The sequence below is a fragment of the Folsomia candida genome, unplaced genomic scaffold (genome assembly GCF_002217175.1).
Source record: "Folsomia candida strain VU population unplaced genomic scaffold, ASM221717v1 Fcan01_Sc020, whole genome shotgun sequence".
Classification (NCBI taxonomy): Eukaryota; Metazoa; Arthropoda; class Collembola; order Entomobryomorpha; family Isotomidae; genus Folsomia; species Folsomia candida.
Window position 1 is genome coordinate 141,369 of NW_019091212.1, and position 27,199 is coordinate 168,567.

The 27,199-nt window shown below is 38.6% G+C and overlaps 3 protein-coding genes across 4 annotated transcripts in view; 1 reads left to right on the plus strand and 2 right to left on the minus strand.

Annotated features, from left to right (window-relative positions):
* The first annotated feature begins 27 nt into the window (after positions 1–27).
* On the plus strand, positions 28–4,226 carry LOC118438395 (cap-specific mRNA (nucleoside-2'-O-)-methyltransferase 2-like). 2 transcript variants are annotated; one of them, XM_035858565.1, is made up of 12 exons: positions 28–845; positions 926–1,092; positions 1,217–1,400; positions 1,467–1,874; positions 1,943–2,063; positions 2,155–2,267; positions 2,356–2,514; positions 2,599–2,748; positions 2,819–3,049; positions 3,118–3,345; positions 3,424–3,628; positions 3,705–4,226. In XM_035858565.1, the coding sequence occupies exons 1-12, from the start codon at positions 738–740 to the stop codon at positions 3,821–3,823; spliced, it is 2,193 nt and encodes a 730-aa protein (XP_035714458.1). In that variant the 5' UTR covers positions 28–737; the 3' UTR covers positions 3,824–4,226. The 2 variants fall into 2 exon arrangements, with proteins under 2 accessions (XP_035714458.1, XP_035714459.1); XM_035858566.1 differs by having other exon boundaries at positions 2,602–2,748.
* A 93-nt stretch (positions 4,227–4,319) lies between these two features.
* Positions 4,320–11,416, minus strand: LOC110858274 (probable glutamate receptor). The gene is made up of 9 exons (XM_035858608.1): positions 8,974–11,416; positions 8,569–8,672; positions 8,389–8,479; positions 7,851–7,937; positions 7,363–7,570; positions 6,738–6,961; positions 5,857–6,110; positions 5,666–5,693; positions 4,320–5,271 (listed from the first exon to the last, which is right to left on the minus strand). The coding sequence occupies exons 1-9, from the start codon at positions 9,868–9,870 to the stop codon at positions 4,930–4,932; spliced, it is 2,235 nt and encodes a 744-aa protein (XP_035714501.1). The 5' UTR covers positions 9,871–11,416; the 3' UTR covers positions 4,320–4,929.
* Positions 11,417–14,412: 2,996 nt separating this feature from the next.
* LOC118438387 (connectin-like) overlaps positions 14,413–27,199 on the minus strand; it is a 41,013-nt gene continuing 28,226 nt past the window's right edge. Inside the window, exons 3-5 of the mRNA XM_035858535.1 lie at positions 17,188–18,094; positions 16,405–16,708; positions 14,413–15,085 (exon numbers count right to left, since the gene is read on the minus strand). Of these exons, the coding sequence (XP_035714428.1) occupies positions 14,550–15,085; positions 16,405–16,708; positions 17,188–17,886 (1,539 nt within the window). The 5' untranslated portion in view covers positions 17,887–18,094 and the 3' untranslated portion in view covers positions 14,413–14,549. The remainder of the gene's footprint in view (positions 15,086–16,404; positions 16,709–17,187; positions 18,095–27,199) is intronic.

Consider the following 27,199-nt stretch of genomic DNA (forward strand, 5'->3'; position numbering starts at 1 on the left):
TGCAAGAATTGGAAAACTTTAATGTGGACCATGCCTAAAAATTATTGTACACAAGCGAAACAAATTTGATGACTTGAGTGCATTCCTCCATGCAATAAAACAAGTTTAAAATATGCATTTATGAGGTCATCGGGTGGGTATGCGTAATGTGTCTCCCCATGTATGCAAGGAGACATAATATATGCGTAGGAAAGGTCAGTTGTCATATATGAAATCATTAACTTGCGTCAATGATGATCAATAAAAGAACAATTATATAAGTATTATAAGAATTTTTATGTCAATCGGAAAACTGAAAATCAACATTTAGACCATGTTGACATATTTAATCATTGTGCCAAAAATATGGTGAACCATTACATATTTTTCTTAACTACAGACGCAATGAAGTACTTTAAATATTCATTGGCCGTGGTTATGGGATGGGGTCTTCGGTGAGGTCAGTCGTTGTTCATAATTTCTAACGCTGCATGCATATTTTGCATAGAAAAAATGATACATTTCTCATCTGAATTTGCATAGCTAGTGGTCTGCTGGTTAGTGAAAGTCCTGCTGCTCTGCCTATGTAAATCTAGCTGAACTATGACACAACGTGCTCCTGGTCCCCCTCCATCTTCATCTTCACTTCTTTCTTTCTCTCCGTTCGCTCTCCTCAATCGGTCGAGTATCAATTGTTATCATTTACTAAAAAATATCTACCTCCCAATTTTGACAGAGGAATTGTCCAGCCAAGAAATATGGAGACTGTAGTTCAAGACATCTGGGAGAAGAAACGATGCCTCAAATCTCCTGACGAAAGGGTTGGAACAAAGCCCAAGGGATTCTTCTACTTTCCAAAATGGACGGTAAAGTCAATTAAAGAATAATTGATTGCTAAATTTTTCATAAGATAAATATTTATAACATTGTTTGTTATGATTCTTAGGCAACTGAATTGACAGATCTTGAACAGGAATTAAATGAGACGAAGAGCCTTTTGGCTAAGTACCCGTTGGACTCCAGGGAGAAACACATGAGGCAAATGAACAGGTCTGGTGGGGTGGTTCCAATGGTGAGGAAAGAGTTTCATCCCGAATTCTGCAACCAGGCCTGGTATGTGCAAAATAACCTCATAAAAGTGTTATTGTTAATATTGTAATCTCATTATTGATTTGAATTAATTCATTATTGTTGTAACCTCATGAAAGTAAATTATCCACCCTATTTTTTTCGATAGGTGCAAAATGTACGAGTGCCTCAGCACTTTTTCTCTGGTGCCTGAAAATATTATCAAGTATGCCGTCAAACCAGGAGGAAATGTGATTCCACAATTTCTCTCCATACATTTGTGTGAAGCCCCCGGTGGAGCCTTCGTGTCGGCAACAAATCACTACCTATCGACGAATTATCCTACCATTAAGGTAAATTATTCGATAAAATTCGTTTTCATACCAATTATGCTCATCAATACAAATTTTGCTATAAAGTGGGACTGGCTCGCGACCACCCTGAATCCAACCTACGAGGGAAATAGTGCTCGGACTGCGATGAATGCGGATAACTTGACATTTACGTCTTTGAATAACTGGATTTTTCTAAAAGATACGACGGGGAACATTATGAACAGGAAAAACTTCAACAGTCTGATTGAGGAAGTCCAAAGAAAATGTCAAAGTTTTCAACATCCAGTGGATTTGGTCACTGCGGATGGAAGCATTGATGTTCGGACGAATCCCATGGAACAAGAGAGCGCAACAGAAGAGCTACAATTTGTAGAAATGATTGCAGCCCTTTCAGTTTTGAGTCCTGGGGGAAGTTTTGTACTTAAAGTGACAAGCTTTTTAGACTGTCAATCAGTTTGTCAGTTGTATATTCTGTGCTCCTTGTTTGAAGAGGTGAGTAATTTTTGGAACAAGGTTCTTGGTTGGTAGTTAATATGACGAGAATAATTTTTCTGGTTCAGGTTTTTCTATTCAAACCAACCACGAGTAATGAGGACAATTCCGAAATTTACGCCGTTTGTTTGAAGTACAGTGGTCGTAGCCATTTTAGAACCCAATTGAAAATACTAGTTGAATTCGTGGGTAAGTTTTTGAACTAACAAAGGGGAGTTTAAATATTTCAATGTGTGATTATCGATTAGAGTATGAGAGTTCTTTAATTGTGTCACCACAGGGACAAACACGTCAATTTTGAGACAAAATGCTATGATAAGTCGCAACATATTATTTTTCAATAAATTTATGGACACTATTTTCGACGCGGCTTCGTTCTTCACCGGACTCCAAGTAATTAAACGATTCTAGTTTTATTGACTTATTGAAAGTTTCCATTGTTTAATAACTGATTGCATCATTTTGTTTCTTTTATGGATAGGTTGCCGCCATAAAACGCTATATCAAAACTTGGGAGGATAAAAAGGGATTATCTTTAGCCATCTATCTGCACGAGCTACTCCAACGCAAAATTGCTTTTAATTGGATTGATCAATGTGACATGAGGTCTCTCCCACACGACAAGTCTTTAATACCCTTCGTAAGCGTGCTTTCTTTTTGGCAATGACTTAAATAAAAAGTTTAGTGCACTGGTCAAATTCAAAATTATTGATATATCTCCCAGCAGCGTCATATTATTATGGAGATGGGTTACGAAGATAAACCTATATTGCATCAGTCGACAAGTTTATTTGAACAAATTGAAAAAATCCAACGACAAATAGAATATTATCATGGTTTTCAAAGTTGGTCATGGGAAGTGTCTGAAATATCGGTACGTAGTCTAATAATGGCATGAAATTAATTAGAAGCTTTACTTATTTATTATGTGAATGTCAATTTAGGGGTCGCTTTCACAACTCTCCCCTCTCGTGGGTCGTCGGTATAGCGAAATCTTAAGTTCTCGTTTCTGTTTGGGAAACATTCTTGACTTGCGAAGCAAATTGAGGGCAGCGGTCCGTCCCGTGCGGTCATTAATATGCTGCAAAATTTGGATGGCTGGGCGCAAGCAGTGTGATGCTTGTAATCGTGACCGTATTCGGTCTCATTTTTCAGGAGTATTAACTGACCTCCCTGTAAGTATCGTGTTTTGTGCCTGACATACTTACTAGACTTTAAAAAAATATATATTTTGTTTTGTTAGGATCTTTGCTCGGAAACAGACTGGGAATTTAGCTTGCTCTGTTGTGCAGAAACCGTTAACGACATCTTACACTTCTCTGATGCCCAAAGAATGAAAAATTGTCTTCTTAAATTGCTCCTGGCAATTACTGGACTTAAAGTTAACCAATCCTTGTTCCTCTGCACATTTCCACTCTTGTCGAGAATTCAACTCGGGTTCATTTATGCACTGAATTCGGTTTTCAGTATGGTAAATAGATAGCAAACAAAAATTTTTTATGGCAAGGACATTTTGTGCCTAATAACTTGTATTTATCGACTAATACAGGTTGTACTCAGCACAGGAGGGAACGTGTACTGTTCAGAGTACCCCCAAGGAATTCTCCTGCATCGATATAAAGGTATTAATTCCCCCCCCCCCGATCGAGAACTAATGATGGGATTGGCCCGTATTGTTATGAGTATGGATAACGACGACGAAGCAGGTTCTGGTGAAGCGATAGTGGAAATAGTACCAGCTAAGAACCTTATTGGTAATAAACACAAAGAGTTTTAAATCATTTCTAATTAAAATCGAGAGTTTAATCGTTAATCCGTGTTTGTTTGCAGAGCTTAGAAATTTTAAAGATATTTTCCACTACAACATGACCAACACTGCAAACGAATTGTGTCAAATTATAACGGAAACTAAAGATGTCATCAAACAGCCAGACGAATATGCAGAATAATAACAATATACAATTAGCCCCCATGCAAAATTGATGAACATCAAAAATATCTCGTTTTGTTATTTAGATTACTTACTGGAGTCGAAAACGTAATTTTTATGTTTGACAGTTGATTCGGCTTGATATGTGCTTGTGGTCTAATTTTATTTCATGATAGTAGTGATCTATATTCTTAACATTTTTATACCTTATCAGATTGGATGCATGTATTATTACGTTGTTTGCTTATATATTGTATGTATCCGTTTGTATTTATTTACTTGATTTTATTGCATGTTGTGTACGTAATCTTGTATAATTGCTTATATATGTATGTACATATGTATTTAGATAATTATATCTAACATGATGAGGTCAGTCATTGTTCAAGAGTTGCTTGACTTTTAAAAGCAACATACAAATTTGTAATTTATTAATATAATGTATGTACAGTAAAATGTGATGCATGAAACAAAGTGTTTTTTGTTTACTAAAGAATTGATTTATTGAAATTTTGTTTAATAGAAATATTAACTCAAAATATCAGCTCTCAAATGTCTCAAAATGGAGCAAACGAAATGGCCTGGTTGTAAAGGGGAAAATAAAATAGATTTTTGGCTTTATTTTTTAGCAACGGAATGAATAGGCGATGGACTCGTTACTCCCCTTTCCTTTGTCCGGCGCCGCCCCCAAAAGCCCCCACGGTGGGGTGAAATCCCTTTATGGAAATGTCTTATTTGTCCGATTGTCCGTCTGTACCCATGATAACGTTAGATTCGAATTTCGAGATGTGGTCATCACCAAGGTGTTTAGAATTTTTGAAGTACGGTCAAGTTCGGAGATGGGTGTTGAACGGCGTAAGGTCATCGCAGCACGGTGATGAGTGAGGTCAACAATTAAAAATTCATTCGATTTTCCACGTAATTTTTGTTGTCTTAATTTTTTCAATTTTTTACTTTTTAATTTTACACATCTACAAAACTCATACAAATTTCAAATATTAACAATCATTTTTACAATACTGGTTTTAAATAGTTAATTGCTCAAAATTTTTTAGGATAATTTGTGAACCCTATTTCTTACGGATTTTATGTACAAATCTGATTTTTATTTAGAAATGGGATTCGTTAGAATGAAAACTGTGATTTATTGAAGATGGGTGGAAACGCGTTTTGCGGATCGGCAAACAAATTACTCACGCCGTTGTTCAAACTTATGCTAATTTTATTCCTAGCCGTACTTTCTCCACGAGATTGTAAGGAATTGTCGGAACCCGGCCGGGAGGAATTTTTGGACGGCCTGCGAATATAAAATTCTCCCAGCATTAACGCAATTGCTAAGCTGAGGCCGAAAAGTAGGATCAAAAATGCCGTCCCCGTCTCGTACAGACTCATTCCGAGGAAGGATTCTCCAGAATTTGTGAAACACACGGATTCCGTACCCCACCATTTCAGAAATAATCGCCTCATCTGAAAAAAACGGAGGATTAAAATCAATTAGAGGTCGCAATAGAGGTATCCCAGAGCATGATCTCCGATTTTGACCAAATTGGTGTCAATCGATCTCAAATTTAATTATCTAATATTAAAGTAACAAAAGACACGATCTCCCAATTCGCACGTTCGATGCATCCGAAAAGGAGAAAACAACAAGTCAATTTCGTAAGTGTAAAACTTGTCGACTTTAGGACGCATTCTCTTCGGGCACAATTATCTCTGCCAAACGTGCCCATTCGGAGATCGTGTCTCTTCAAATTTCATACTAATTACATTTGTGATCGATTGACACTAGTTTGCTCAAAATCGGAATACGCTGGGAGAGCTCCATTGTTAGATCTCAGTCAGTTTAGTTTAATTCACATACTTGTCCACTTTGGCGAATTTCTGAAACTCTGAAAAAATAGAAAGGTTTTATTTCCCAAATCAGATAAGTTCAATAATAAGTTACGAAATTCTAATTATTTTCTCAAATTTATAATCCGGGAAGATACAATCAAAATTTGGAAAGCTAGAAAAATGTGGTGTGGTTGCAATATGCCGAATTTAGTGTGTTACCTTTGCGAAATTACGGGAGCGAAAGGTAAATGTTTCTGATAACCCATGTATCCAAAACCGGAAAAGTATTTATCAGGCAGCCACGTGTAGGAGCAGTTGGATCGAATCAGAAACGAGGGGATGAGCTCGCTCGTAAAAAATATGTACCGCTCCTTAAAGACTTTGTCCATCCCTTCCTGAAATGACTCCACGAGGGAGGAGGAGTCCTCAGCGATTCGATTGTATAACCCACGCAGCACTTCTACTTGCGATTCCTGGGAAAAATAGAAGAAACATTAAGCTATTTTTCAGATTTGTAGCAAATTTTGTAAGGTTTCCACGGTTACAAACTTTAATCGTGCTTTGGTCGGATTTATGAGTCACAAATTATGGCTGAGGCAATTCACACAGTCACTTGTAAAATCCATGCGTTTTGCAAAATAATTTTACAAACTTGTACAAAATAAGGAGACCTCCTTGATCTGAGGATGAGTAAGATCACAAAAATTTGTAATCTAATTTCACTTAAAAATTTGAGCAAACTTTATTAAAGTTTTTAAGTTTGCACACTCTCGGGATTTTACAAGGTTGCCAAGACCTGTGTGAATTTCCTCACTATTTTAAAAATTAAAAACACATTCTCCGGGTACTTGGCGTGAATTAAAACGATTCCTGTTGAGCACTTATAAATCACGTACCCAGAGATGATTAAATCCGTGATTACCGGATTAAAAATTGGGATTAAGGATGAATGACCATTAATGCTGTATCCAAACAAAACACTTTTATGCAATTAATGCTTAAATCATTAATCATTAATCCCACGAACTGAATTATTTAATCTAATCCCGGAATAACATTAATCCTTAACCCCATAAAAGATCCATTAATCACGCACGTACCCTAATCCTATCGATGAAGGCGGACCCCTTGACCAGACCGACTTTCCAGTTCCGATTCCTCACTGCTTGATAGAGCGAGCTGACCGGAAGTACTTCGTTGCTCGCGGCGAGAAATGCCGTTAGTCGTGCCGTGTAAGAGGCAAATACGACGACGGACAGGACCCAAAACGTCCCCATCACGAGACGGTATGGCGTCACTTTGATGTCCGAGTGCTCATCTTGACCTGGGTAAAGTATTAGCGTCAATCTTTATTTTAACGTGGGGTTCGATGACTTATCATCAAAATCAACACATTTTTAATCATTTCTCAGCTCTGGGAATTTATTGTAAAATTCTGGAAGACAAATTTGTAGTCAGTGAGTTGATTAATAAAATTTGGTAAGGTTTTTAATCCAGTTTCGATGAGTTCTAATTTTTCTGAAGGCTTCATAAACTTCAGATCTCCTTCAAAAACTCAAAATCTAGAGGTTATATTTTTTTTAAATTGGCAACAGCCTGCTCTACAAACTTGTCGTTCAGAATTTTTAAATAAATTCCCTGAGAGGAGAAATAATTAGAAATGTGCTAATTTTAGCGATTTTTGCGATGAGTCCTAACTTACCTAAATTTCAATAATTTTACTACCTTGCAAAATGAAGCACGACGTTAGAAGCCACGCCGACGTGAAGGGAGTTATTTTCAGGACTTTATAGTACGAAAAGATGGCCAGGGTGATGACCCCGAGGACCACAAAGATTGGAATTGTCACCCAAACGTCCCATTCTAGCGGACGGAGGTAAGCGGACCACTTCAGCTCAGCGTTCTGCCAGTCTCTCCGAATCAGGAGGCGAACCTTTGTATCATCATGACAATCCAATTATTGGCCACATTTCACAAGAATGAGTGAGGCAATTCACGCAGTCATTCGTAACTTCGTAAAGTCCTTGCGTTTTGTAAAATAATTTTGGAAACTATTTCAAAATAAAGAGACGCCCTTTATCTGAGCAAGTTTACAACAATTTAGGAGCTAATTTTCCGTAGAAATATTTCTAACTTTTTTGTCAATGTTTGTAAGTTTACAGAATTTACGGATTGCTGTGTAAATTGGATAAACACGAATGAATATTATATACCGAGCTGTATTCTACGGGTGGTGAGAAATCCATGACTTTCTGTCTCGCCGCCGTGAGACTGAAGGACATCATGGCAATGTCCGCTTCCTGTCGGATAATCATGGTAAATTTTAGTACGTGACGTTCATAAGTCGCAATTTTAAGTCCCTTTAGCTTCACGACACCCACCCTTGGGCGTCATTTTGCTTAATTTAACCCCCTGAATTTTCTGGACAAAATGCACTTCATCCTGATTTTGGGACATGTCAAAGGCACGTTTGCGTGGATGATGTGACACCAATTTCGCCCAGTTTAGTTCAACCACAGATATGATTATTTTATTTGGTTGATTTCACAACGTTTCGCCGGATCGATATCATTTCATTTCGTCTTTAGTAAGGTGACCCCCTGAATTTTCTGCTTCATTTCATCCTGATTTTGGGACAGTTTAAGTGCGTAGAAAGTTCGTCACCCACGTGACCGACGAAGTGACAAACTAAGGTCACGCGTGCACATTGGAAAAATTACGTATGCATCACTAAATATATTTACTGCTCACTTTCCTCTCCAGCATTCCCACCATGCCCGACCAGCTCCCGTTCGCTTCCAAATTCCCAAACTTATTGTCCGGCGGTGTCATTATTTCGTACCTGCAAATAATTTCAGCCCACTTATTTCTCACAATGAGAAGAAAAATACAATAAACTCCGTCAGCAAGAATAGAATACCCTTCGCTTACGTGAAATTGAGTTGGGCGCTAACAATTTTCAAAATATCGGGTAAATATCCGCTACTCCGGACTCCCCCTTTCGACGTCTTGGACACAAATACGACCGGGGGTCCCTGCAAAATTATGTTAGTTCATGAATGTTGGTATACATACTGAAATTCTTTTTATCGGATCGTGGGGAAATGATGTCTGTTTTAGCTAAATCTTTTGACTTGCAAGAAATTCAAGGTGCAAGAAAGTACACTTTACTTCATACGGCGCGTGGCTTGATGGCGCATATTTCTTGCACTTTCTCCCAGTTTCTTGCACCTCGCATTTCTTGCGTGGCTTGCTTTGCCGTGGAAAAAATGCAGCAAGCCCACAAGAATCGAAACACTGCTCGCTAATTTTTTCACATAAATATTTTTCTCTCACAGCCACCGTCGTAATCCTTAACATCCTCCCTTGAAAATCCACCGGTCCTAACGCGAGTTCCGTATCAATTCGAATCCTCTCCTCTGCATCCCACTTCCCCATAATTTGACTAATCGGTCCTGCCACCCCAGGAAAACCGTAGACATCCTCCAACATCAACGTCTTCCCGTCATCGTCACTCCTCCAAACCAGCGTCCACTTACAATTCCCTCCCGCCACGGGATGCACATTTTTCACCAACGTCTCCCTCCCACTTTCTCCACCACCCCCCAGCACCCAAACCGGTCTCGTGGGTCTCAACAAAGTCGGATTTAATCTCGTCGGCACTCCGCCCAAAAAAGTGAGCATGAAGATCGGGATGACCATCCGCCTCGAGGGCGTCAGTCCCCCCAACTTGGTCTGATTCGTGCCACACTCACTGCGCAAATTCGTCCTCGACTCGATCAGCATTTTACTCGCGTGCTGACAAAGTTCGGTGTCCTCCTCCCCGGGCAGAATCAGGTAGACCGTCGTCCACCCATTAAACATGGCGAGGTCGGCGATAAAGTCGAGGTGCAGGTCGACCTGGGTCATCATATCGGACATGGCACTTTTTACGACAGGTTTCAACTTCCAATTACTCGGGGTTAGGATTTGTCGCCGTGGTCGCGTCACATTTTGGAATGTTTTTCTTGGCTGGGGAGCATCTTTTGGGGTTAGAATCACCCAATTTTCGTTAACATCATCACACCCTACTTTGCCCGGAAGGAGGATAACTAGACCGACACAAATTGCAAAAACCATCAGGAACCACCATTTATTTTTCTCGGGGTGAAGAGAAGTGCGAATTTTTTGGTGAAACGTCATCACCTTCTCCACGTGGATGTTGAGATGAAGATGGAGCAGATTTTTTCGCATATTTGCACAAACTTAACCTTATTATGGGAAGAAGAGGTTATGTAATCATCTGCCAGTCTGAGTCATATTTTGCTTAACTTTTCTTCAGGACAATCAACTTCTGTCTGTAAAAGCATCCCGTGCAAAAAAACGGATGTGCTTTAGGGGCGCGATCAATCACCGCAATTTGCATGTCAAAAATTTGCAAAAAATTATCAACTCCAGACTTGCAGAAGGGATGCGATCTCCTTTGTGCAATTTTCATGCGGTCAAAAATCTGCAAAAAAAATCGATCCCATCCTTTTTTAACACTTCTTTTTTCACTATTTATTCCCCGAAAATTAAACACCTTCTATTTATTTACCCCTTTTTTCACCTCACCGAAGTGGAAGCCGCATTTCTCTGAATGCGAACCGTTTTTTATTACCCGTCTGTATTATCATTTCAAAAATGTGGAGCAAATCTGACAAGAATACGGTATTCATTCATATTAAAAATAGACTTGAGCGAGTTCAATAGTCAAATTCATAAATAATAAATATTCACAAAATTACAAAATCTGAGACGGTTTAACTAAACACTTCACTTTCACCACGACCGAAATTATGAGTCATTCCAAGAATCAAAGTAGTTTGAGGGAAAAGTGTTCAAAAACTTGTCTCCTTTTTTGAAGGAACGTCTTATTGTCCACGAGGGCAGAACAAGCCTGCAAAATTATGAGTCAAAATCACTCCAAGAATTAAAATTTGAGGGGAGAGAGAAAACTATTCAAAAACTTTTTGGAACATCTTAGTGTCCACGAGGGCAGAAAAAAACTGCAAAATTACGGATCAGAATCACTCCAAGAATCAAAATTTGAGGGGAAACTACTCGTCTTCTTTTTTGGAACGTCTTATTGTCCACGAGGACAGGACAAGACTGAGAAGAAAACTTGCATATTTTTTGGAGTGTGTGGTTTAGTTTCCCTTTTCACCATGGAAAAGCTACCCACGGATGAAACAACAATGCCCATGGTCGCTTTTTTTAACCATTTCTTCTTCTGCATAATAATTCCTGCATATTTTATGAAGCCCAGAGAGGTGAGAAGGGATATAATGCTGCTAATTCGGGGGGAAAATGACGCCTGAGAAATGGCCCGTTTGAGCAGGACAAGTAGAAAGGATGGCGGATAACCATTTATCGTCACGCTACTCTTATCAGGATGACGGTCCAAGTTGACGACATCCTTGGCGCACGACCGGACCCAGAATGTCAGGCAGGAGAAGAGGAGTTGACAAAGGAAAAAGTGGTGCAGGTGACGTCGTTGTGTTGCATTGTGTGTGTATCATATCACCTCAACCTCACGGTCTTCCATGTAATAAATGTCACGGTTTTGAGGTGAAATGATGATTGATTTCTGGTGATTGATCGAATCACTAGAAAACCACTACCAAAAAATATTGGGGGACGAAACAATGCATGAATTTACATATGTGGGAAAGTTGAGACGACGTGTCAATATTGGCTCAATAAGATTCCGATGCAGAGAGTGGGATGTGTGCATCGGGAATTTTGAGATTAACGTGTGGGGGCATGATGAGACTCCTGCCCACCCACCCACTTGTGACCCTTGAACCCCACCCACTACACACTTGCTCACAATTAGTGCATGGTCCCTACCTTAGTTATCCAATGGTTCATTTGTGTCCATGTTTATTCTACCAGTGTGTAATGCATAACGGGGAAGAAAGGTAAACAAGTGCCTGGTGAGAATCTCGTTCGAAATGTGGTTGCAATTATAGAACATGGCAAATATGTGTACGCAGAAAGTCGGTGAGTTCAGTTTCGCACAGGTGTGCAGACACGAATTGCGGACGTGACTTAAAAAAAGGTTCTCCGTAAATATTTCGCATTTATGTGCATACATATATTGTAACTTGCGCCAATGTTATACTTTAACCGTGGTGCAAGTTATAATAAACGCACAATTATTATCTCTAGAAAATTCTTTAAACAAATTTCCAGAAATTGTTAAATTTCTAAACTATTTAATTAATTTTTTTCCTCCTATATTTTGCACTCGGAAATTCTAAATTCTTCATGAAATTCTATCTTTTCTTGCACTTTATAAATTAAAGTGAAAAAACTTTATTCACCACAAGTTAATAAATGCATATTTTTCTTCTATTTATATTCTAAAATCTGTAAGCATTTTTTGTAAATATGTAAACTCTAAATGTATGAAATTCTCTGTCTTTTCTTGCAATTCATGAATGAAGGTATAAATAAGACTAGTTTATCTATGCCTTCTTCTTACACAACTATAAACAGCACATCCACACAAACATCTCTTCCTATCTCTCTCAATTTGTCTTTATGAATACACAAAAGTACGGCTATTTGCGTACGTAATGGCCCATATGCAACCACAAACGATGATGTAACTCTGCACTAAAAAGATAACTTACTTACCCAAAATGGAATTCAGTCATTAGTAAAACAATGGCGTGTTTAATTATGTAAATAAACTGTCTATTTTTTCAAATTGAATTTTCTCACATTTCATAAACATATTTATCACTTTACTTTTTCCAAGATTTATTTATTCCTATTTTTTTTACTAAATACATATTTTTATTCATTCATAACCCAACAAATGTTTCCTAAAAATTTCCTAAAATATTACACTGACTCGTATTTATTTTATTAATAATAATAAAACAATATTTTGCATATGCATAACTTTCCGAATCAGGACATTAATTATTTGACGGAAAAAATTGACAGATTTCACCACCTGGCGAAAACCATCATTAATGAATGATCTCTCACTTTACGAATATTTATAACAAAAAACACCTATTTACTCTATTAAACAGCATGATAAAGCAACTCCTGAATTTCAAATAGTTTGTAACAATGCACAATAACAATCAAAAAATTTCAGCCACAACAATCCATAAATATTAATATTTTGTAGATATACCGTGCAATATTTATTCGTTAGTTGTCACCTTATTTATGTATTTTATACGTATTTCACTTCCTCTCTCCATCCAGTCTAGTCGGAATAATGGTGAAATTTTACGTAAATAAATATGCAATCATAACAAATTTGCACCTTCTTCTTCCCCATCAAATATTCACCCCCACTAAGAAACATATCCTTAAAAAAATCTCACAATGTACATACGAAAGCAACAATGAGAAGAAGCTTATCTACACATTTCTTATTTAACATTCCAATTATCACGCACTCATCAATTTCCATTTCTCGCCGAGCAAACAAATCATATAAATGTAAACAAAAAAGACTTATTTATTACTCAACAGATGCGTTTAAGCGTAATAAATATGGACTCATTTTAAAAATTAATAATAATAAAAAAACATTTGTTCAAAATTTATTTATTTTTTTATTCTCACCTTAAAATTTAAATGTATGGCAGTCAAAAAATTTGAGGAATATGTCGATAATAATGATGGGAAAGTAATAAGAGGATCGTGCAGAAAAAGAAAATCGGTCAAGTCAATAATTCAATCAACACGACGATGATAAGTCAAGGTTATCAGTCCACTTATGTATTCGACTTAACTTTAATGTTTTAAATAGTCGGTACTTTACTTGGTTGGTGGATGCTTAAATCATAACAATTTCAAGAACTGGAACTAATTAAATGGTGACGTGTCAGTGCGTAGAACAAGATTTATGATCATCCTGTGTCGCCTCAGAAAAAAAATGCTCTCGGGGCCGTGCATACATTTGGTGGGATTTTGTTACCGTTGGGTAAAAACCGAGTGTATGCAGGGCCCCTTGTTACATACGTAACGAGATCTAACAAAAGTCAGTAGTCGCCTCATAATTATTTATGTATGTATTTACAAGTATTTCCAGTCTAATAAATTTTAACTCGTGACAGATTCAGTTTTATGTGGCAGACTTCACTTGGTAGTTAGTTTTCTATTCTTAAGGTTCTTCTCGCAGTATTATTTAAGTAGGAGTTGATGTGGAATTATTTTATGGCAGCAAAATTACAACAGTACTTTTTTTTCATACGTATTATGATGATATCATCGATGAGACGAAAGATTACTTTAAGGGGCTAATGTACACTGGGGTTGGGGCTGGAGTATATTTTACGTGAATTTCGAATCTGGTTATGAAAATGGTGTTGTTTTCACCAATTCGAATTAATTGAAAATTAAAAATGAAATTGATTATGTTTATTAAAAACACAAATTTTCAAACTCAATCAACTTTTCTTTTGCTGGATGAAACAAAAAGTTTACAAAAATATGAGCAGATAAAGAAAAATCAGGATTTCAAGGGGGTAGGGACCCAGATTTCGCTAATTTTAGCTAATTTCGCCTACCTCCTCCCCACCCACAAAATTTTCAGAAATATATACAACCTCATGAAAATATACTCCAACCCTAAACTTTCTTCTCCAACTACACCTTAAAGCTCTCTCTTCTTCTTCTTGCCCTAACAATAATAATATTCAGCTCGTTATACACATTTTTGTGACTAATAAATTGACACTTTTTAAATATAATCAGTGATTTCACACCCTAAAAATAAAACAAGACTCCGGAACGTACATATTTATGCATCGTGACCATGTCACCCTAATAATATTTCTTAAAAACTATTTAAATAAAAAGCCGGTCAAGAAATTATAAAAATTAGGAAATTTTCCCCTCCCTCCACTCCCCCACACTTACATAATGATCACCACGCGGTGAAGGAATACGATAATACCGAACAATTTGACCCCCCTCCAGATCGTCACTCCTCCTCCTCCTCCCGACGACGCATTCGTATCGACATGACTTTCATGATGACTTTGTCCCCCTAAGTTCTTCTTGTTCTCGGAAACCGTGGGGATCCTCTCCTTCGACTCGTGGTGACCATTCCCATGGGGACCGTTTCCATCGGACTGTAAATCTTTGTGATGGTCGTGGTGGTGACACTTGAAGTCGGCTGGGTTCAGTTTGATGACATGTTTCACCCCATCAAAGGCGAGGGTCGTGGTGGACTCTTCGCCTCCGCCTTCCGGGTCAAGGGTCACGTTGGAGGAGTAGAGCAGGTGGCGACCACGTCCAGAAGGGACGTACTTTGTCCCGTGTTGGGGTTCTGCGTGGTGGAACAGGTTGCACTCCAAGCGTTCCAATTCTGACTTGACGTATGCACTCGCAGTCTCCGCGTAGATCTTTTGCACCCACAAGATATCGCAGGAACAGGTGAAACGATTACCTGCACGAAATTAATTAATTAGTTAATTATTGAAAAAGCACGGTTGTTCAACTTAAAAAAATGCAATTCTAAATTTTCATGGTGCATAAACTGGATCAAAAAAGTATGAAACATTTTCATTTCGTAAATTCCCTTAAAAAAATTGAACGGCTTTTTCCTGTAGCAATTTAACCTACTTTTCTCAGAAAATCTACGCCAGCGATTTGTGCAGAAAACTGCAGAATTCTGCATACACCGTTCTGCAGAATGAAACCCATAGAAATTTTCTGCAGGATTGTGTACCAAAAATTAAGCAGAATACAATATGCATCCAGCTTTTCTCGATCACGGCAGAATTTGACACAGTTGACAGTGATTTCTACTCGGGTTCATAAGTTACAATTCGCCATCACGAAAAATTTTCTTAAAGAATCCGTACGATTTTTTAACCCACTAATAAAAAACTAAGCCTTCCACGATTGCGGTAGGTAAAAAGGTGAATAAATCTAGGGGCTAGATATCATAATTAAACATCACCCATATTTCACCCCCTGACTTATGTAACAACCTGACCAAAATTCATCTCCTCGTCGGGATTAGCTAAACAAAACGGGGATGAAAATTTGTCATTTTTTATGACTCGGATGTTATTATGTGAAGTGATGCCTGTTTTGTGTGTGCGAGGGGAGAAAGAAATCCCATTAATTCGAGGCTATGTACGCGACTAAATGATTTACGACAAGACGGCAGCTTTCTTTTTCCCAGTTAAAAAAATTGTTGGAATTTTCTCTCTAATAATAATATCCACCACGCGAAGGAAGAAGAAAAGAGACGTTTATTCAGTCGCTCAACGTCTCACGTACATATTTTTGAAAGACATTGTGAAAGGTGGAGGAATTTGGGTGAGGAGACGCTATATGAAAGACAATGGGCGTACTCACGTCTCATTTAGAAAATTTCGCAAAGTTTAAAAAAAATTGCGGATTTGATTCGCAAAATATGGTTCCGTACGTAAAACTATAAAATATTTCCGGGGATTTTCTGCAATTTCTATTCTTTTAATAGAGAGGAGGATGAGAAATAATTTTGCGAAATAAAAACATATCCTGGGTAAATTTGCGAACAAAAATCCCATACTTTTCCAGTAAAACTTTTGTGATATCAGGCAAAACTTGTTACGTTAGGTATTTGCGAGGGTTGTCGTGAGTACGCCCAAAGTTCTAAGCCTGAAAACGTAGTATACCCCTGATCAGTTCATCTAGTGTCTCGGGATTTGATCACTCTTTCATGACGGTGCATGTCAAAATAAAAATAAAAACGCGTCTGTCTGTCTTTCTCACCTTCCATCATAACTTGGAAGCTGGCATTTTTCAAGTTTCCCCAGATCGGTGTAACGAGGGCTTCTCCCACCCTCTCCAACTCGTTCGCCCTCACGTCCAACATGTACAGCGAGGTCATTCCGACGAACGTGGCGGCCTCCAGGGTCACAATCTTGTTCCCCTTCAGGTTCAGCCGCCCCAAAGCCGACAGCCCGTAGAAAGCTGTCCCGCTCACGGATCGGATCTGGTTGTCGTGCAAGTCCAACTCGTTCAGCGAGACCAAATCCGCAAACACGTGGTCGCCGAGGTACTCGATGGCGTTGTCCTGTAAAAAAAAGTGGTGCGAAAAATGTAAAGTACGAAATTTTACAAAACTTAGGAAAATTCAAAACATGCTTAAAACTTCGTTCCCTATTTATAAGAAATGCACCGAGTTTTCCCGAAACTTGTGGGAAAAATGTAAAGTACGAAATTATACGAAAATTAGAAAAATTCAAAACAAGCATAAAACATAGTCACTAATTTATAAAAAAGAACCATGTTTTCGCAAAACTGGCAAAAACATGTACATACAATGTAAAAAATTATGGCAAAAACTTCCCCAATTCTCTTAGTTGTTATTCCTACATCACGAGTTTTCATAAAACAAAATCAGCAAAATGCATTTTCGAAAAGAGGTTTAAATCGTTGTCACCAACTTATAAGGAACGGGCGCTCTTTTCACAAAACTTGTGCAAACACATGTACATAAAAGCTAACAAATTATGCAAAAAGAATTAACAAAAATTCCCCTCATTCTCTCACCTGTAATTCCAACCTCACCAATTTTCCCAACCCGGAAAACACCTCACGTGCAATAACCGTCAAGTTGTTCCTCTTCAAATCCAATTCCTCCAACGCCCCGAGCTCCACGAAGGCTCTATCATGCACCACCCGAATCTCGTTCCTATCCAGATAAAGACCCCCCAACTTCGGCAGCCCGAGAAACACGTGCCTATTAATTTCCTTCAGTAAATTGTCACTCAAACTGATCTTGGTCAGATTCTTCAGCCCAGAAAATGCAGCCCTGTCCAACTCCCGAATCCCATTGTCTTTCAACATGATTTCCGAGAGGGATCCCGACCTCCCGAAAACTTCGCTCGGGAGGACAACAATTTCTGCGTATTTCACCGAAAAATACGTCAGCTTCTTCAACGCGGTGAACATTTCTGGGGCTGGGAGGACCTTCAGAGAACGTGCTGGACGAGGGGTCACCTCGAGAAACGTGACATTCGCCAGCGTCCCCATGGTGGACCACAACCTCGCGCCAGACGAGGGGCTCGGCGTCCCCCAGAAGTTGCACTTCAACGTGACCACCTCCTCCGAGTCGTCCGGGTCGCAGGTGCAGTAGCCCGAAACGGTCTGGTCGGTTATCGAACACACGTCCAGATCCTCGGCTGCTCCCGCCGTCGTCGTCGAGATAAGCAGTGATAACCAGAAGAAGAAGAACTGATTTGGCGACATTTTTGCAAAATTTTCACTCCAATTTTTGAATAATTTTCACTCCGAGAACACCTTTCCTGCCGCCGATTTACAAACTGGGCTTATCGTCCGATTCGACCCGGGGATATATATTCACTCGCTCAGAATTACGTCCACCGCCCCCTGATTCTTATTCTTCTTCACCGTCCAGGAGGAGGAGGAGCAGGAGCAAATAAACCAAGACGACGACCTGCACATTAAACAGCAAAATAAACATGGTGCTCACTCTAACCTCCACATTTCATGGCATCGAGCAACAAAGTCAACACATCTCTCCCACTCGCAGACAATGAGAAACTCGCAAAAATTATTGTTTCGTTTTAAACTCTGTTTTCATTAGAAAACGTTAAAAGTAAAACTGCTACACGGGTTTTATTACGGGTTACATCACGTAAAATGAATTTCCACGCTGGCTTCTGCTCGTGTAAATTATGTCATTAATTGTGCGTGGTTGGTTCGTGTGGGTGGTTTGGTTGGGGCTTTGGTTTCTTTTTTGTGATGGTTTTTCGAATTTTTTTCCTGCTTTCTTCCAACGACCACGGGTAATTGTTTGTTCAGGAAAGGAGTGTAAAATGAAAAAAATAATGTCTGTGAAATGGGACCGACCAGTCACATGCAAGCAGAGATTTGCAGAGCGTATGTATTTTTCAAAGTCGTAAAATAAGATGTAAAAATCACCCACGACACGATAGATAAAAGTAAAATGCGTGTTGGACAGTTAAAAAATTGTAATTATTCTCTATCTGCACGTTTTCATTATAAATACATTCGAGGAAGTGTGTATTTTCACGGGTGGTGGTGGTGCTGCCCAGAAGACGGACCTGGGTTCCAGGCAGTTTATTTAGTAAACAATTTTGTCCAAGGTGTCACAATTGGCGTCGTCTTAAAGCTAGAATGTCTTAACAGTTGTGTTAAATGTAGAATGAAATCGTTTCGTCCAACAAATTGTCACAGTATTCACGGCACGAATGAAATTGACGGGGACAAATTTGAGAGACCAAGTCAAATACTTAGTCACGGACAAAACTCCGCGAAATTGGCGTCACATTACAGACAAAGACGTCCCCTTAAAGAGTATTTCACCCCATTGAGGTGTCTCAAAATCAAAATGAAGTGCATTTCGTCCAGAAAAAGGCACCACGACACAATTAGAATTAACCGGACGAAATTTTACAAAATAACATAATTCTGTCCATCAGCGGAAACAAAAAACTGGGCAAAATTGATTTTACTTCTTCCCTTTGCCTAATTAACACATTTCAAAATTAGAATGAAATCAATTTCATACCAGAAAAACCTGGTAATAAAATTGGCTAATAAATTTGGGACCAGCGAAACCCTACTTTCTCGTGACGTTATTTAAGCAGCATCCTCACCACCACGACCAGTAATATCTATTAGCCATGCATATTGCCACATAAAAAAGTTATTTCTTCACACCAATTTGTCAATGTACGTATAGATTTGCAGTTCTGTGTCCAACGTTTATTACGTATGCATCGGGTACACGGACCGTCCGTATCAAGTTTCTTAGACATTTTGCAAGGTATCAATAACACTAAATTCTCAGAAATGGGCAGTCTGCCCAAAATAAATCCATCCGTTTTTATTTACAGACTACAAAAACCATTAATAATTTTATTTCAGTATCAATTAGTTTAGTAAATAATTTCTTTCCCACGAAACGAAACCAACGAATAAATCTTCATGAAGAGAAAGAACAATGGAATTTTATTGCACATGCAAAAATAAAAAATCGTGTTTTCTAAAGTGTCAAATTCAACTTTGTGTCCTCCTTTTTCAAACAGTGGGATTAAAGTAGACGAGAAAAAAGGGAGAATGTCAATCGACGAGACAGAATGACGACGACGAACTTATGCAACCCATTACTAACGAGGATACATAGGGTTTCGATGGATTGGTTAAAACCAAATTTACCAGGGTGGTGGGGAAAGTGCATTTTACCCACTTTTTACCACCACTTAAAATAAGTAGCTGAAAAAGTGATAAAACCTGACTTTTCCCGTTTTTTCACCACCCACCCCAAATACATAGGTGGCAAACGAGGAAAATTGTGTCTTTCTCCCTCTTTTTACCACCATTCAAATAGATGAGAAATGGGGAATAGTCAGTGTGTCATTTCTTGCAGGTTTGTTACATTTCTTGCACTGCAAAGCAAGCCACGCAAGAAATGTGAGGTGAAAGAAACTGCAAGAAATATGCCACATCTAGCCAACCATTTCCCATTTTTCCCACAGTAAATCCCCCTTTTCCCAAACCCATCCTGCTCAAAATGTATTTCTTTCCACCGAAAAACGAAACCCATCCCCAACAATTGACGATGTGCAACAACACTTACATCACAAAATGCACCCGAGAAGCTTAACTGCATGCTTATCTCGTGTCGACACGACGTATCCAGAATTCCTTTCCCTCAAAATGAAGTGATCGCGACGTATCCACATTCTCTTCGTGTCATACGCAGAAAGAATGTCACCCTTCCCATCAAATTTCTACAGGGGACCTCAAAAGGCCCAAAAATCAACAGCATCCTTCATTCCCGACCCAGCTTCTTCTTCTTCAAATGCACTTTTGACTCTTCACAAAATTCCGAAGAATCAAAGGGCTCAGATAAATGGACCGTGAAGCAAAACGAGACGGATGCAGACCTGACAGTCGACTGAATCTTGTCGAACAAGAAGAATCAAAACTTACTCCAAAAAAATAAGTACGAAACAAAACTCGATTCCAGAGTTGGACAAAACTCTAACTTTTTCTACTTTTCATTTCTTCTTCTCGTAGTCTGAGATTCTCACTCAGACCACGTCACGTCACACACACGTCCATAAAAGAGGACGATTCAGCCAGCCAGTAGCATGTAAAAGGTAAATGAGACGTAGGAATAAATCTTTAAAAGAAAATCTACAAGAAAACAAGTGGCGTGTTGAAAAAGATGGAGAAAAACATTATGTAAGAATCAAATAGAAAGGATTGGCGTGGGAGTCGTGCGGGAAGGATGTCGCGCATTTTGAATTTATCGTGATGATAAAAATTCTACCATTTCTGGACATCCGAAAGTGTAAAGTTCTAGTAAAAGAACAAAAACCACACATGTTCGAAAATCGAAAATTCCCACATTTCCAAGTACTGCAGACGAGACTCTAATTCTGCGCAATTTTGTCTTAAATATTAACCAAACCTGTTCGGAAATCTACAACCCGAAAATTACCACATTTTCGAGATGAGATTCTGTTCAATTCCAACTTTTCCCCAGAGTATATATAAATATGCAAGATATTTTTCTGCTGAATTAATCATGCCAAACTTTTCTACCGAGTTCTGCACGTGTAAAAATGTACCAATTTTGGCACATATACAGGAACGAGGTCGCATCCCTTATGCCCGACCCCTCCCTGTTTTTCCTCCATTACTTCAACAACTACTGGCTGACTAGTGGTTCGTTCCTTTGGTTTCTTCTGTGTCTGACATGACATTGATTTCCAGCCCCAAATTTTCTACTCTGTCACAGAGAAAGAAATGCATTTTATGCATGTAACGAATCACGTCTTTCCTCTATGCACGTGGTCTAATTAGCCAAAAAACCACACCGAAATTGGCGCAATATATACGTATCAAAATCAAAGTGTCTGTCACGAGTAAAGTGCACATTGTCCCGAAAAAAACGTACTCCCACCGACGACAGTCATCCACTCCTCCTCCTGTTCAGAGGACAAAGACGAATTATTATAACCACACCTTGCAAATGTAACAACTCTTCCGTTCGGATACCGATGTCAGTCAGCTATTTGTGTGCAAGTCGTTACACTTGAACTTGATGAAATGTTAGTTTACATACTCTCACTCACGCTCATTTCGCAATGGGAGGCCCGTGCGTAAAGAGTGTCCCAGAAAATTGGCAATATTTGGCACAATGTCCTCCAGACGAGCAGTGATTGTACAAGTAACCGCATGCAAGAAAGCGGTTTTTTGTAGTTATTTTGGCCTACAAGAAATCCAAGGCGCTAGAAACTAAGAAATACTGTCCAGTTCTGGACAATTTTTCTCCCTTAACTTTTCTGCAAAGTGTAAACGTACAGGATATATTTCCTCGGAAGGAATTTTCTGCCCAGTTCTGGACGATTCCGCACAAAAATCTTCATACGGCTGGTCGATTTTCCGAGCAAAAATATATATCTGCCCAAAATCCATCCCGCACAGCCCCCTCGCATTCATCCGAGTGGGTGGAAATCGAATCAGATTTACATTACATCTCATTGATCATGAAAATTCCTCTGTAATTCGATCCAATAAAAGTTCATCATTCATTTTCTACCATCCATCCAATCCACCTACGCACGCAGTTCACAAGCTCCTTACCAACCAACGAATTACTTAAGCAGCCACATATGCAACAAATCTCCGTCTTGTACATAAAGTGAAATGGAAAACCAGTTGGAAGTTCGCAAATATGGCGATACATACTTCCAAGTCAGCGGAATGTGTGCGGATTACGGCAGAAAAAAGATGTCATCTCTTTTAAACCTCGCACTTGACATCGGAAAATGGATTATTTACGAGACGGATCAAATCAAAGTTAAGCACTTATCACACCCTTTTTGCAGACCCTCGTCCTCCTGGAATCTCATGAACACAAACCACAGTAAAATTGCGTTGACATCATGACACTTCTACCTAAACGTCTAGTTGCATCAGGAATGCGTAATTACAACGCATTCCTTAAAAACTGAGTCAATTTGCAAAAATTAGAATGCGTAATCATCACTCGTGTTTAAAAAATGTACCAATTTGCAAAAATTATTCAAAATAATGGCACACAAATTCCAAATGCATAATTTCTCCGTGATGTAATCAATCCTAGGTGTCCAATTCTGTCTCATTTTCTGGAAACTTTGCACATTTTTCTTAAACCCATCGATCAAAGATCAACGCCACTTCTTCATCACTTTGTTCAAATTGCCAGAGATCGACGCATGCAAAAATAATTAAATTCCTTCCCACGCCAAAAGGCGAAGTAAAGTTAACATTCCCAGGAAAATAAATCATTCACTAAACTCAACAGTTTAACGACTTTATAAAAAAGGAGCGAGCTTGATAATTCAATCCTTGCGTCGGTCGGTCGGTCAGTCAGTCAGTCATTTTTATGCTTTTAATGACTTTGTAAATATGTCAAGTTCAAGAGCTAGTTCAAGCTCTGACAAACTGCATTGTAAATAAAACTGGGGCTAATTTCAACAAAAAGGAACTTTCAAAAATTACGAAAAATGGAAATTTTGATACAAATTTGCGCCAAATGGGACCATCCCATTTCGCACATCGTGATTAATCGTTTTTATAAAGGGAACTTACAAAAATTATGAAAAAACTGGAATTTTCGATACAAAGTGATTTTAAAATTTAAACTTAAAATTTGACTTAGTCCTCCCACGTGGTGATTTATTGTAAATTTCTACAAAGGGAATTTTCAAAAATTATGAAAAAGTCCGAAAGTTCAAAAGTCATTTTGATACAAATTCATAAATTTTTAGACTCCCTTCTCCCACGGTTAATTTCTACAAAGGAAATTTGTACAAATTATGAAAAAACTGAAAATTTCGACACAAATTCGTGTCGCGTTTTGCATACATCGACTCCCACGTGATTGATGCATGGTCCCAACATGCAACGTGGCGATAAAGAGTTCAATAGAAGAGAATTTATGTGTGCAGTTGTCAATCCTGTGCATAAATTTCGATCATAATCTCCACCGATTGGACACGGAAGGAACAAACCAGGAAATTAGCTGCGTTGTACTTTTTCTCAGAAATTAATTATTTCTCGATCGTTTCTTATTGCCATGTGGGTTCAAAGTTGAAAAACATTAGGCCAAAAAATTCCAGAACACATTTTCCAGCACAAAAAGAAGAACCAGATCATGTCAACACGCGTCGCTGGTTACTTGCGAAAAAAAACGATTTCCACGAGGGTGATAATTTTCCGAATTTGTTTTTTTACATAAATAGAATTTCGTCACCAGTTTTTAAAATGTGTGCCTGGAATTAAAAGTGTCCATTTTATCATAATAATTTATACCCGAATTTTCAATCAGTTTCCTTCGCACCGATTTTTATAAAATTGGAAATTTACAAAAAAAAATCCTTAACCACGAGTCACAAAGTTCACATGAAATTTTCTTAAAATCTACATATCACATTTTACCGACTTTTTGCAGCGAAATTTTCCTTCGTGAGTCGTAAAGTTTTAAAATACCGGTATCATCTGAACGCATGCACTCTGATTTTTCCACCAAATTCAGTCACATCGAAATGAGCAAAAAAGAAATAAAGTTGTGGAATCCTGGCCAAAATTCCTCACTTTCATCCAGTTTACTACTAAATATAACCAATTTCTACTCGTGGCCCCAGATGCACCAAAAATTGGAAGAAAATAATCTCATTCACACAAAATTTCCAAAAGTTTGCACACACACCACTCAAAATTTATCAAGTTTTCAGCCATTATGTAGATACATACATAAGTCATCCATCGAAATAAGTGAGTGTTAACTTGACGAGCACCCAGAACTCGCAGATGTGCCAAGTCGTCTTTCTTTCTTGTAGCACGGACCATGCAAAAATTTTCATGGAAAAGTCGACATGTTTAAACTCCATGAATCCATCTAGCCATCCATCCATAATTTATGCACATCCTCTCAACTTGGTGACGAAAATGCGTAAAATTTGGCACTGAATCATCGCTCACAATAATTATACGCATCCAAACTTACACACGCCACGGAAACGAGTCAAGTTACCCTAAAATTCCGAATTAAAACCAAAAACTTCGAATCAAATTCGGTTCCCATTTTTCAATAGATTTCCGAAATAAATTTCCAACCCCCCAAAAAATTAACTTTCACCCACAAAATTATTGTGCTTTTCCAAAATAAATTTCCAATTTTTCAATAAATTGACCACATAGATTTCAAAGCCGAAGAACAAATGCTTCCGAATGCACTAAAACCAAAAACTTTGATTCTCATTTTTGCAATAAATTCCCGAAATGAATTTCAAACAAAACCTTAACCTTCACCCAGATTCTACAAAATTATTGCCTCGTTACAAAATAACTACGACAATTATTTACACCCATAAAAAAGTTATCGTTTTACCAAATTGCAGCATTTCCCCGTTTTCAGATAAATATTTCCACATTGCATGCACTTCACTTCACCTGGAATGAAACGGATACAGGTAACAACACACAGGTGAAGAAGGTGGGCACCCACGGTTATCATCAATTACCAGCCGGTGACATGTAAACCTGCGTTACGTTACATTCCCAAAAGTGGGAGGCCCTGCATAAACGATGTGTCGTCACGTTACGAAATCCTATCGTTAAAAAATCGACCCCATCCTGCCTGCCCGGGCCTCCATTGCATGTCTCACATTTTCAAGCGGAGATTGCTGCACTTTTACTCGTTGATTACTCGAGCAGTAATAATCACACAAAGTTATTTCATTACCAGAGGTCGGTTATGTATGGATTTAGTTTCTAGTTTTTCATTTGATGACGGCCGACAGTCAAATATTGTGGGTGTGTCCTATTTGTGGGTCTTATAGATTAAAAAATTTAAAAATATTTGTACACATTTATAGGTTTTCTGCTATTATCTCAAAAGTACGGAAATCTTTTATATATTTAAAAAAAATTGATACATATTTTGTAAATATTACAACGATGTGAGACGAAATTTTCTTGCTCAAAAAAATTGGACCAAAAAATTCAGAGAATTAAATTCAAAAGTAAAGTTTTTTTCGCAAATTCATATTTTTTCATGCATACATAGTTCGCAAACATTTTGACCTTTTTCTTGTTAAACATTAAATACATTTTCAGCTATTTTTCCCCTAAATACATATCCGCCCTGTGTTCATTACTTATTAAAAGCTTGTACACGATATCACGCTCAAGTCCACATCCTCCTCTGTCGTTTCTCCATGGGTGTCCTGTCCGCCGCTGCTTTTTCTAATTAATTGAACAACAGTAGCCAAGTGTAAAATTGGGCTCATTAATAATTGGGTGGAGTGAGTGGTGGGTGGGTGTGGCAAAGTAAATATACCACAAAAACCATGACAGGCGACGGACACACATTTCTCCACCACGAACTAAACTGGTCACTTCTAAACAAAAAGCAACCTTGAGTAGCGGAATTATTACCGCCGTTACGTTAAAAATTAATAATACATAATCCTTCGAAAAATGGTATCAGCACATAAATATTTGCTCTGTTAAATAGCACAGATAAGAACGCAACGCACCATCTGGAACGGGACGGTGGGACATACATGCATTCGGGTGGGTCGGATTGTCGTAAAAAAACCCAGGCTTTTTCCTCCACCTGGTAAATATACGCACCTAAAAGATCCGATAAATGAATCTTTGGCACGAGAATCATAGCACCCTCGACGTAATCCATTACTTACACACACGCATTTTCCGATCTGTTTTCAGTTTACGTTTCCTTTTCCACTCATCCTCAGTTTGGCTGAATAACAAACAAGGCAGGCAGGCAGACAGGCAAAACCACGGGAAACGGTAACGTAACAGCGTCCCGTCATAACATCGCATCCCATCCATCAACCCACCATATTCTGCTCGTCATCATTATTAAATCATGAATTTCTCTCTCTCTCTCACACAAAGAAAGTGAAAGTGGACGTAAAATAAAAATGACCGGCAGACTGTGATTCAGAATGTGTCAGATTTTGACCCACGTGGGATCCAAATCTCTATAAACACACCCTTTCCGCATGGCCCTCCCTCGATCTGAACAAAAGTCCCCTCTCAGTCGCGTATCTATGAACAAAGGCGACCTTGTTTGAAATCTACTCCATCTGAGTTTGATTAGGTGCCGGTTAAATTAAATTTTATGCGTGCACAGTTGTCGCATAAATAAAACACGAGACAAGGGCGACTTTGTTTCTCTGGTCTCATTTTTTCGCGTGAGACAACAAACAGCGTTCTTTGTGCGACGAGATGACTGATAGTTTCTCAACGAGATGAGATCATGACGACAATAATTTGTCACTTGGGACGGCATGATGAATCCCAGCTTAGCCGTGTCCAGGTGAAATCCTAATAAATACGGGATACGAATGGGTGGATATCGCAGAAATACGATGGGTGCTGTCACACGAGGAGCATTATCATTTCCCTCTCGGACACCTTTTGTATGTCGTCCACTTTAAAATGTATGTAGATCGTTTACGGGGGTGAATTAGTGTCCCGTACACAA

Coding starts and splice junctions, on each gene's coding strand:
- LOC118438395 (XM_035858565.1), top strand. CDS start 738: ATGGAGACTGTAGTTCAAGACATCTGGGAGAAGAAACGATGCCTCAAA. Junction 1,875..1,942: donor TGTGCTCCTTGTTTGAAGAG/GTGAGTAATTTT, acceptor TTTCTGGTTCAG/GTTTTTCTATTCAAACCAAC. Junction 3,346..3,423: donor TGAATTCGGTTTTCAGTATG/GTAAATAGATAG, acceptor CGACTAATACAG/GTTGTACTCAGCACAGGAGG.
- LOC110858274 (XM_035858608.1), bottom strand. CDS start 9,870: ATGCGAAAAAATCTGCTCCATCTTCATCTCAACATCCACGTGGAGAAG. Junction 7,938..8,388: donor TGGGAATGCTGGAGAGGAAA/GTGAGCAGTAAA, acceptor ATTATCCGACAG/GAAGCGGACATTGCCATGAT. Junction 5,272..5,665: donor AAATTCGCCAAAGTGGACAA/GTATGTGAATTA, acceptor CGTTTTTTTCAG/ATGAGGCGATTATTTCTGAA.